This window comes from Tyto alba, unplaced genomic scaffold (assembly GCF_018691265.1).
Source record: "Tyto alba isolate M040663 unplaced genomic scaffold, T.alba_DEE_v4.0 Super-Scaffold_21, whole genome shotgun sequence".
NCBI classification, from domain to species: domain Eukaryota; kingdom Metazoa; phylum Chordata; class Aves; order Strigiformes; family Tytonidae; genus Tyto; species Tyto alba.
Window position 1 is genome coordinate 19,252,274 of NW_024881295.1, and position 12,529 is coordinate 19,264,802.

At 44.7% G+C, this 12,529-nt stretch overlaps 1 protein-coding gene across 1 annotated transcript in view; it reads right to left on the minus strand.

Annotated features, from left to right (window-relative positions):
* SYT10 (synaptotagmin 10) overlaps positions 1-10,490 on the minus strand; it is a 41,487-nt gene extending 30,997 nt beyond the window's left edge. The window contains exon 1 of the mRNA XM_042795477.1: positions 10,220-10,490. Within this exon, the coding sequence (XP_042651411.1) occupies positions 10,220-10,370 (151 nt within the window). The 5' untranslated portion in view covers positions 10,371-10,490. The remainder of the gene's footprint in view (positions 1-10,219) is intronic.
* Positions 10,491-12,529: the final 2,039 nt, after the last annotated feature.

Here is a 12,529-nt window from a genome sequence, read left to right on the forward strand (position 1 = left end):
CTCCCCTTCCTTCTTCACTGACCTTGGTGTCTGCAGGGTTGTTTCTCTCACATGTTCTCACTCCTCCCTTCAGCTGCACTTGTGAAGGCTTTTTTCCGCTCTTCTTAAACAGGTTATCCCAGAGGTGCTACCACCATCGCTGCTGGGCTCGGCCTTGGCCACTGCTGGGTCCATCTCGGAGCCGGCTGGCGTTGGCTCTGTCGGGCACAGGGGAAGCTTCCAGCAACTTCTCACAGAAGCTGCCCCTGTAGCTCCCCCGCTGCCAGAACCTTGCTATGCAAACCCAATGCACGTGCTCATAACTGCATTTAATATATTGATATAGAGGTATACCCCACTGAATGAATTTTTTTGATAAATTGAACCAGCTGAATTTTCAATCAAGCTGTACAAAATATTTTTCCATTCTCAAAGCCTGACAAAAAGTGGAACTCTTGAAAATGTTGATGATCTATCACAAATGAAAAAAAAAAAAAAACAAAATGCAATTCATTTTTGGGTAATTTGCAATATTTCCAGTTCAGTTTAGAGATTGTTGTCATAATTAGGTCATATTTTGAGAGGAAGGCTTTTAGAACTGAAAATTGTTTGGTTGTTTTTTAATTTAGAAAACGTCGAAGCAGGATGTTTTAACAACTTTGAAACTGCTGGAAACATTTCAAAACCAGGAATATGAAAATTGATCCCTTCCAGCAGAGTTTCAATTTGATGAATAGATACTATCAGCTGAAAAACATTCCATCAAAGCATTTCTAGCCAATTCTATTTTAAGTTTTTCACTGCAAGACATTTTTCAAGCCTTCAAGTAACTTGCTGTCTCCTTTCAACACCTACTCCTGTACTTCAACTTTCTCTAAGCTTTTTTTCTGTATTCCCATTAAACTATTTCAAATTCTAAGTCACTTCCAAAATCTTTACAGAAAATGTATGTTTTATAGCCCTAAAATAATCATATGAAACATCTGAAGACTTAAGAGAAAAGGAGCTAATTCTACAAGCAGTTGTGCAAACAATAGTCTCCATTTTTACTATTTTACTAATAAATCAAACTCACATACTGTAATTCATAATACAACAAATACTTAAATTGAGACATAAAATATTTTCATTGCCAGGAATTTGATTAAAAAATAGTTCATTACAAAAAAAAAAAAAAAATTACAGTTACTCCCATAATTGTCAAAAAGCAATCAGTATGCCATATAAATTGACATAAAAAACATACTGCTTAATTTCCTCACTTCTGAGCGTCACTCAGTTGAGCAATTACGAGAGATTTGCTGATATGTGAAGACTGAAATCACCTGTAGAAGAACAGTGAAATGGAGCTTCCCAGACCTTCTGCATGTTAGACTGGATATGTCTCTTATCATTTTATAGGAAGTTTTGTTTAAGAATACAAACATTAAGAGACAGCTCTGCAGACTAGGGGTTTCTTCACACCCCTGCCAAGTAAACCTGGTTGGGAAGGAAAATGGGTACTGAAGGATGGATATGTCATCAGACCAGGGTGGCACGTCACAAATGTAAGTATTAAAGATGCAGAACTGGTAACAGATTCAAAGACTGCCTAAGTTTTTAGAGGCAGAAGGAGATATACTCACTCTGCTAAGCACAACGTTAATTGCCAGCATTGTAACCAATGTTCTCACTGCTCTCTGGTAGAAAGAGAAGAGAAAAATCATCTCAAACTACAAGCAGTTGTTTGATAACTCTTTTTCTGAACCAGTAATTGTAGCTTGTCTTCAATGCTACTATTTGCACAGAACAGGGCATCTTCCTGAATATTTATCTGGACACGCAGCACTGTGCTTTTGCCACGCTGGGTAAACTTGGGAATGTGAAGAAAATCCTCTCACACGTCCCCTTCTGATCAGTGGGAAATCTTCCAGCAACTACAACGGAGTTGCCATTTCATTCCTGGTGCTCTTCCTTTACTGACCTCTGTCCTTAACGCCATCTTCATAGTCGTGATAATATTTCTTAGCTGAAAGAAAATATCCTGTTTCCTCATAGTCTTCTATGTAAACTACTCTCTCAAGGTACGGAATTTTGAACAATTTTATATTTATCATTTGAGAAAGGCATGTCTATTTGGGAAGTGCGTGAATTCTATTTACCTCAAAAGCTCTCTGCATTTTTTATAAATATCCTCAGAAACTTTTCCACCATAAGAGGCTCCTTGATAGTCAGTCTTTCATATTAGGCCAGTACTTCAGAGACATCCCCATCTTTATTCCGGATTCTAGGGAATATTTTGAGCAGCGGTTTCTGTATTATGGCTTCCAACAATTTGTTGCTTGAAACTTGCCTCAGAAAAGTTCTGCCCATGAATCCATTGGCAAGCATGCACATTGGCAGACTTCCATTTCCAAACCAAATTAAGTTAATTTACATTTTAGTCAGCATATGCCCCTCGATGCTTACCTTTGGAAAAATGTACTCCTCAAGCCCATGATCCTGAATGGAGAGAAAGACCAGACAGTGCTGTGACGCAGCTGCCCACGGGTGTAAGGGGCAGGCATGTGTCTGATGTGGACCATACTAAAGAGAACGTACTCTTGCCAGCAAAGGAACAGGGGAAAAGGAACACCTGGAAAAAAAGGGGGTTATATTCTCTTTTGACCAACCTATAGTTTATATCTGATCTTGGTTCTCTTAAATAATTAAACTATAATGTCTCTGTAAGTTTTTTTCAAATATATTTTTCTTTAACTTTTAATTTGTTCTCTTCTTCATCAGCCATAAGGAATTTTACCCTTTCCATAGTGACCACTCTAAAGGTAACTATTGTGTCTGGAGTATCAGGAGTCAGCTCAATCATATAAATTAATAGATCTCTGATTTTCTATGATTTGGAGGGAAGCAGGAGCTTTATAAGTTACAAATGTCTGGATCCAATAAATCTCCTTCTTTGCCATGCATATGAACTAGTTGGTCCAACCCATCATTTCTGCTGTTCAGTTTTCCTTGGGGAAATTTGAAGAACATAAAAGGTTGCTGGTGTTCATTTTTACTCACTATTAGCAGATCTTCCACAATTACCTCTGTCTCATCCAAATCCCTGCAGATGGGGATATAATGCTTTAGCGTGCCTCAGAAAGTGGCAGGTGCAGAGTCTTGTATTTTCTCTCATAACCTGAACCTGTCAAAACACCCGACTTGAATTTCAAATGGTAAAAATAGCCTTTCACTTGAAAGTCTGCGTGTGATTTCCTCTCCTGTTCTCATGAAGAAACATACCTTGAAGATCTTCCTCAAATCTTTTTACTCTAGCCCTATTGTGAATGTGTCCCCTCCTAGGCTGTTAATTCAGTCTGATGTCTGGATTTGTTCAGAACAGCCACCACTATCACTGATTGGTATATCACTGGTTGGTGTATCACTTCGTAATGCTGACAGAGCTCGATGGTAGCATGTTTCTTGACAGTAAGGGAATCAAATGAAGTTCGGTATCACTGTGATTTACATGATTATAGCACATAAAATGATTAATCTCTTGTCAAAATCACTTTCTCTAAATCATATTATTTATTAATGCATCTGATAATCTGTATCTGTCCAAACACAAATGGAACACTCTCTTTTGCCATTTCAAACTCCACGTACTGGACTTTAGAGTAAGTGACGTACAGCAGAAACAGGGTATTTCCCAAAAGCTTGCTAGCCTTCTCCTAGCCCATGTTGCCTTCTGTTTTCCAGAAATCAGAAGGAATTTGCCACAACAGCTGTGTATTCATGAGTCTCAGTACATGATTTGTGTGCTGTATGTAACTAGAGAAGATGGCTCTCACTTTTGCCTGACTGGGTCATTTTATTTTCCCTGCAGTGTAAGAAGCAAAAGATGTCGCACTGAACATTAGCCTCTCTAACACACCAGATGTAAGTTGTCTCCACTTCCAAGGCTGCTTCTGACCTCCCTACTTTTCCACTTGTTAGTTGTTACTTCACCTGAATAAGAGGTAATTCCAACCTCCACTCAACCCATGTCTGCCCACCTCGCCTTCCATTAAACAAAAAAACAACTTTGGGTTTGGTCCCATGCAGCTCTCACACTTGCAAGTATGTCTTTGTGGGCATCTGCAATAAACCTTCATTATCCTCTTTCAGACAAGAAAATGAAATGAAAACATAGCATAAACCCACAGGACTGCTATTAATCATAAGCAAACCATAGCTGTAACACGGTTCATGCAGCTCAAGTGTAATTTTTGAATTGTCATGGTTATGTTCATTCTTACCCAGCATTACATAACAAACATCTCACACATATGATAAGACCTAGCGAAACACTGTGTCTCTTTATCTTCATCATTACAGATTTTCCCCCCAGCTGTTACAAATGTTTCTGTATTTTTCATCCCTATTTCTTTGGAAAATGCGTATTGAGGAAGTTTCTTTTGTAAAACTCTTAGTTTTACAGTATATCTCTGCTGCCTGCATGTTGAGCACTTCTCCACTGGTGTGACTACCTTCATGTTTACTGTAAATAAATCCAGCCTCTGTAGTATGTTTACCCCTCTGTTCTTCCTTTACACTGCTGAATTAGATGCATTTCTGTTTTTCACAACTTGTTAACACTGATTTTGTAAAGCACATTTTTCAGTAACTTGCAATTTTTCTCCCCCAAACCATATTTCTCTCTAGAAATAACTTCGTTTTGACCAGGTGATGAGCTGTATCATAAATAATTCAATCAGTCTGTTATCTGTTCAAATGCTTATTATTTAATTGTATCACATTTGTCTGTAACAAAATGCTCAATTGTTTCACACAACAGTTACTTTCTCATGAAGAAAAATGCTCCTTTCTTGTACCCTACACTGATCACAACAGTCTTCACATTTGTTCAAGCCATTTCTGGTCCCCTTCATGCTTGCGTTGGCACAGCTGAGAAGAACTTGCAAGCACACTACTGGGTAAGTCTGTTCTTTCTCCTCCCTAAATGCATCCAGGCAGCGTAAGCATATCTCCGGCTTACACTCTGTGTGTGCTCATGCAATGCAGGTGTGCACACACGCATGTTTAAAACAACCCAGGCTACATGTAAACCACCAGCTGCCATCAGCAGGTTGAGGGCTGTCAGGGAAGCATCTGATGCTCCAGTGTTTTCTTACTCCCTCTATACTTCTGTCAATCGGGGTAGGGTTAGAAACTTGGTGGGTTTGACTTTTATGTTAATAAAATAATTGTGAGTAGAATATTTAGGTTAATAACAAATGATCCTGTGGAAGCTGATGCTTTTTGCACGGTAAACTTAAAAAAAGTTAATTGTCTGACAAGCAAAAGAGCAAGAGTGAACATCACTCTCTAGAACTCCCTACCCACCCTAGATGGCTAAGATCTGTCCTCCTGGCAGGGAAGCAACTGGGTTCCCAGCTCTGTTACAAACATCAGTTCCCCATGAGAACTGATAATGAGATAGCGAAGTTCTGCAGAACCAGCAGGCCTAAAAAAAAGGCAAAGACAGCAGAAAGTGCCCACCATTTGCAGAGGACATGCAATGGATTTTAAACATGTGTCCCCAGAGCAGGATGTCAAAGCTCCTCTCATTACACCCTATGAAATTGGCTTAACCTTCAGAAATGCTCCTGACTGGGACTTTGATGTGCTCGGTTCCTTTGAAAACGAGGAGGGATGCTTAACTGGCAAAAATTAATTAGATCTCTTTATTAATCAGATAACCTGACCCAAAATGCAGGTATAATCAAGCTCCATATATTAATTTCAGACATTTCTAGAAAAAAATTTACTTGGATTAGAGATAAATTTTGTTAGGTGATATCCCACACATCCAGCTCACGTTTATTTTCCACCTGAATGCTTCCTATTAGCTGACAAACATCTTAATCATTTTGCCCAAATCTACTGGAAATAAAGGAAGTGTAAAATAAAAACAAACCAGTTGCATATCTAATTCAGCATTTTGCCAAAAATGTTATACCCTTCAGAAGAAAGCTCACGTAGTCATCTGACTATATAAAGGTACCATAAATGTACACAGCTTCCTAATCTTTTCACTTGAGCATTCCCCTGAGATGAAAGAATTAATAGTCCTTGTAATTACCCGGGCAGAAAATGTAACAGCAGATGTCTATCTCCACTAATTGTCTACAGCTCCTAGAAATCTACAAAATTATTTATCTCGCTAAGATTCTTTGCTATGAGTTCCATAGATTAATTATCCACTACACTAAGTATGATTACCCCTTCTTGACCCGAGCGGTGAGCAGTAATTGAGGGTCCGAAGGTGCTGGTGGTGTCACTAAGAGGAAAAAAATATTAAATAATCAGCCATTTCTTTGATGTAATCCTGTTTGTCCACAAAGAATGTCCAAACTCTTATTTCTCTGAGAATAAGAGGAATTAGACACATGTAGGCTATTTTTTTTTTTCTTTTGTTAGCAGCAAACCTGAATAGCTTTCCTTTCTGCCTTGTTTCATTTTGTCGTACTCCGCCTTCCCAAAGCCATACTGGTCACGAGGTCAGTATTGTCTCATATTTTGCTCTGAGCCTGTGATTAGGTCGTACATCTTTTGTCTCAAGTAGTTGGTTCCTCTGAGGAACTTGGCTGCTTTTCATGGTCTTAACCTGGACAGAAAGCAATCATCACACGCACCAACATAACCATATCACAGCAGTTCTAGTTGCCTTTTTAAATGTTTTCAACTTCCAGAGCATGTTTTTATTCTGTATTAAATAGAAATGTGCTCTCTTACTTTCTGAAATGTTTTTTTGCCCTATTCTTTCCTTCCCAAATAGGGTCACCTCATCTTTTAGACTTCTTTCCTCCAATGAAACCTCATCAGTGATTTTTACCTATGCTACCTTTGTGACACTTGTAGGTATCTTCTTTTTGAGAAGAGGAAAACTGAATGAACCCACCATTTAAAGAGAGAATATGGTATCCCTATATAGCCAACTATTACTATTTTTTCTTTTCTCTCCTCTTTATACTGTCTCCTAGACTATTTGCTTTTTGCATTTTCATTGAAGGTTTAGCTGTGATCCTATAACATAGCATACAATAATAAATGATTATTCTGTAATAACTCTCTCACAGTCTTTTATCTTCTCCACATCTTCCAGAAGTCCTCCTCACAACTCAAGTATCTTCTTACTCTTACTACTGCAGTTTCTTCTCCACACACTTCAGCGCTTGTTGTTGCAGGAGCTAATTCCCAACACACTGCTATAACTGGAGACACAGGGAGCAAATAACTGAACTGGTTCCATGATGCGTATCACCCAGCATGGGCATATGCTGGGAAAGTGCTTCCCTCATCATCATTTGGGACATACAACAAAACTGACAGGGTTAAATTAGCCATTCCTCCTGTCTGTCGTACAGCTACAGAAGCATGACACCAGAACCGTGCAGAATTTACTCAGCCACAGCAGGATATGGCTACGTGATATGGAATCTCACACTAAATGCTACCACCCTATGTATGAGACACAGATGTTTCAGGAAACCACAAACTTTTGTGGCTTTATTATCAGAATGATGATGGAGAACACTTAACATTTCTACCTTTTATGAACAGGAACTATGGCTGTTCAACACTGGACAACATTAACCTTACCCATAGAGATGATAAGGAACTCTACGTGCGTTTGAAGAGCAGAAGATATATGGCATGGTTCACCTTTCAGTGACCACATTTCTCTCAGCCTGAACTGTATTTACAATCTTTCAGTTCATAAAATTAACTCGAGTTATATCTTGTCTATCCAAGTGTTTTAATATTAAAATATTGTAAATTATCAACGACTGTGTGTCTGTCCCTCTTCTGGAGACAGAAAGTATTGTCTTTAGCAGTATCATTAATGAGACAATGTTTAATATAATGTGCATGTCAATAAAGTTGACATCCATCAGCTAATAATGGTTTCCTTTTAAGGAAGAAAAAGTGAGATTTAGGATCTCAGCTGAGATGTGGAATCCAATGGTTCAAGTCCCTGGTCTGTTAATTATCATTTTTTTCCTAATCTGACAACTGCAAGTTACTAGGGTTTACACATGGAAACCCAAGATTGTTGACTTTGAAGAAATGACTAAAAAGAAGCTCCTGTACACAAGGCAATATCAAGGCAAGTGCTGAAGATTCAGATTTTCTAAACAGCAACCCTTGGTTTGCCTCGTGGGACGTTTTTGTATCCTTCACATCCCAGCTGTTTCTATATCCACTTTGTTTCTATACGACACCCGACTCCCTGAGCAGTACTCTCCCAAAATCAGATAAACCGATCTTTTCAGAGCCCAGTTTTCCAGGCTCCGCAGGGTAATTTTATTTTCATGCAACCTCCTACGACTCGCACCGAGTCAACTAACACGGCGCACGATCGGGATAGACCGGGTGGTTGGCATTTAGAGAGCAGAGCGAAGCCACGATCCGTGCTGGGGGATGCGCCCCACCACCCCCCCCGCGCCCCCCGGTCCCGGCGGCGGGACCGGCGGGGGAAGGGGCGGCCGCGGCGGGCTGAGCCCCGAGGGACCGGGTGGGGTGGGGTCGGGTGGGGTTGCCCCCCACGCCCCCGCCTTCACCGGGGGAGGCGAGGGGGGGGGGGCAAACTCAGAGCCCGTCTCAAGCGCAAAGCCCTGGGGGAACCGTCCAAATAGCGGGGTCTGAAAGGAGAAACGCTCCTCTTTCAGGCGAGGGGGGAGTTTTGTTCTGTGGTACTATAATTAACGCAGAATTTGCAGTAAAATCGGTGGGCATTAGGGCCAAAAAAAAAAAAAAAAAAAAAAGAGTAACAGCTGCGGCGGTAGCTACAGCGGAGCTAGGGCACACGCTGAGGACCTGCTGCTTTTCATGACTTGGTGTTAATTTATTTAATTTGCACTGTAGGCTTGGCCATAATGCAAGCTGTCCATCTTGCACTTACGGACAGACAGAAGAGGTTACCAGTCCTTTCTGGCAGAAATTAAACACAGAACTTGGACTAATTTTCAAGCCCCGTCCTAAAAACAAGTACCATGGAAAACAAGGGCTCCAGAGAGTACTGTACGGAATAACGCCAAAGCGCAGAGCCGCTTCCGAAGGATCCTGACAATCCGGGAATCAGTGACCAAAGATACCACCGTCAGGAGTCAAAATCTTGGTTTCGACCCCCACAGTTTTTCTGGCTTCGGAATATTTAAACTGACCCGAATTCCCTCTTCCACCCCCCTCCCCTAACCCCCTCAGCTCCCCCAAATTTTTCTGGACGGGTCCTGCACCAGCCCGGACCGGAGGGCTGCCACGGTTCTAGCGCTGTCAGCAAGCTCTCCTCCGCGATTAACGGAGGGGACGCCGAAGATCTCCAGCCCCGCTCAGAAAGCACCGGCAGCTCTGTCAAATTTCACCGCGGGGATTCTGCGAGCCCGGGGTGCGCCCGGACCGGAGCTGCGGCGGCTGCCCACCCGCCCTCCCCTCCCCTCCGCCCCCCACGGAGCCGCCCGGTCCGTACCCCCTTTCCCACACACAACCCCCCCCCCCCTTCCCCGCCCCGTAACCTGTTGCCGCGGCTCCGCCAGCCCGACACGCCGAACACCGACGGACGGTTAGGGGAAGAACAGAAAAAGCGACCGGGCGCAAACCACGCGTGGGGCGCCCGTCGCGCGGAAACGCTGCCCACCCGCCACGAGAACATCGAGCACAACCCTCTCCCCGCACGCGCGGCCCCCCACAAACACATGCAACGGCCCCGGGCCGAGCTTTGCGTAGAGGAGAAACTCCCCCCGCCGGGAAAACCTTGCTGGAACGGAGGTGCGGGGGGGGGGGGGGGGGGGGGGGGGGGGGGGCAACCGAGCCGTCGGCGGGGGGAAAAGGGGCCGGTGTCCGGCGGTGCAGCTCCAGCCGACGGCGGGGTTCTTCTCCCCTCGGCGCAAATCAACGCTCCCCGTCCCCACGCCCGCACCCCCCACGTTTCCCCCGTCGCTCCCGGGGCGCTGGCCCCCTTCCCCACGCCCACCCAGGCGGCGGCTCGGCGGTGCCGGCGCTTCCCTCGCTGCTGCTTCCCGGGAGCCTCGGGCGGGCTGCGAAAGGGAGAGGATTTTAAAGAGTGGATGTGTGACTGCTCCCCCATCCTCCCCCCCTTTCTTCTTTCCGCCCCCTCCGCACGCAAGGAAGGCGAAGGAAAAAGTTGCGCTCTCCGGCCGCCCACGCCGGCGCTGCCCGTCCCACGGCGGCAGGACGAGCCCGGGCGGGGGGGCGGCGGGGCCGGGGCCGGTACCTGTGCCGCCGATTCCCTGCCGGGCGGTCTCCAGGGGGAAGATGCCGGCGCACTTCTCCCGTTCCACCTGCCCGCCCAGGCAGAGCTCGGAGATGATCTGCAGCGCTTTGTGGCAGAGGCTGCCCACGCCGTCCTCCGCGGGGAAACTCATCTTCGGGGGCCGGCCGCTCCGCTAGGCCATGGCCGGCGCGGGACGGCTCCGCGCCCCCGACCCGCGCAACCTCCCGCGGGGAGCGGAGCGGCGGCGGGAGCGGCGGGCGCGGCGCGAGTGAACCGAAGAAGTAGTGAAAGAGGAAGGGGGGGGGGGGGGGGGGGGGGGAGGGAGAGATTAAAAAAAGGGGGGGGGGAGGGAAAAAAAAATAAAAGGGGGGGGGGGGGAATAAGCATCCACTTAGCAACGCCTTTTGTGCCTAGCGGGCTTCGGTAGGCGGCTCGGCCAATGGCAGCCCGGCGCGGGGGGGCGCAAGTGGCGGGGGGGCTCCTCACGTCCCCCCGGGGAAAGTTTTCCTTCCCCCGACCCACGGGCGGGACGCGTCCCGGGGTGACGGCCCCGGTGGGAGCGCGGCGGGGCGGGCGGCGGCCTCGGTTGCGCGGGGACGAGCGGGGTTTGCGCTGGTGCCGGCGGGCGGGGTCCTGCCCCACCCCCCCCCCCACCTCCCCACGGCGGGACCCCCGCGGAGTCCCGGTGCGCTTCGTGGGGGGCTCCTCGGGCGCTCGTGGCGGCGGAAGGACGGAGCGGGGTTCGCTCCCCACCGCGCCGGTCGGTTTTCCCGGAACGTTATTTCTTCGGTGACCCGGGCAGTGTAATCTCCAGTCCGGTCTACCGAGCAACGTTAGCTAACTTCATTAACCAAATCACCGTCTCCACTCCACTTTCCAGCAGCAGAGCTACAGGATAGGTGACTTTGGCTATTTCTTTAACTTGTAAAGGAGTTAGAGTAACCTTACGACTGTCCGGTCTGTTCCCTCAACAAGTTCTGTAAAGTTGGGTTTCTTTACAGGTAAAAAAGTTCCAGGTACTGCGTGTGCTTGAACATACTTCTAAAAATCAGTGCAGCATATACTGCTGGTGCTGGCTTCAGTTATAGGCTGCATAGCCGAACAAGACTTAGGCTGTTAATTCGTTCACATACTTACTGAAATTCTGATACACTTTTATATTTGTGAAGAAAATGGCTTCTACTTCGATGGCATATGGGTGTCTTTCAATACTTAATTCTAATTAGGCATAGTTGAAAGGAAGTCTGTTAGCAGTTTGCTTAACAGCACTGCCTGTAGTCTGCTGCTAGGGCGTCTTGGTTTCATAAGCATGAGAGGTTAACTTGTGTACTGCTGCGCTTTTTTTCCCCTCCAGATTTCAGTTTTTTAATCTGTTACCTAAACATTAATAACTCTCTTTAGCTAACTGCAAAGTTTAACATTTCAAAACTTTAGAACCATCAATCAACAACTGTAAATTATGAAAGAATACAAAAATGTGTATTCCAGTTTTAAGTCTGAAATTCTGCACTTTACATAGTACAGATACTTGTAGAAGTCACAAGATGATACTTCTAAAAATCAGCCACTTGGCATTTTGAAGGCTTATGCATTTATGCATACGAATTCATACACATGTATTTTTCAAAATCTTAGGGAAGTAATAGACTCTGTTGTTTACAAACTGTAACATCAACAGAAATTCTGATCCATAAAGCTTCCTCACAGATATGGCAGGTATTTCAGAAATATCAGATGTTACTAAAGAAATAATTTCCTGTTCAGTGCAATTCCTGGGACTAGCGTTGTCAAAACTCTGTGTTATTTCTGCAGAATGTTCTGACAAATCCTAGAATGTTTAGACTATAACTAGTCAGGGCACAGAACTGTGTAGTACTGTTTGAAGACTCATTTAACCCTCATAGGGACCTAAATCTGTAAAATGATCTCAAGAAAAGAAGCTTACCAGCAATAAAAAGGTATGTACATATTTTCATTGCAGTGAAGGCAACTGATGTCTACTTCCAAACTTCAAAATATGAACATATTTACTGTTCATGTGACATTTACAGTCCTGTTCCCAAAATTCTGTCATGCACTACCAACTAATAATTAGACAGTCTGTTTATCTTTGAGACATATTCAGAACTCTAGCAGAAGCTAACAGGAGATACATACACAGACTGATGAAGGAAGGGTCTTAAACAGAAATTGGATTTAACAAGGGTAAGGACTGCATTTAAAGGCTGAAACCTAACCAGTTCTGTTTCCAAATCTTTCTACAGACTGTCTTTGTGCCCATGGATGTATCATGCAGTCCATGAGAGAAAT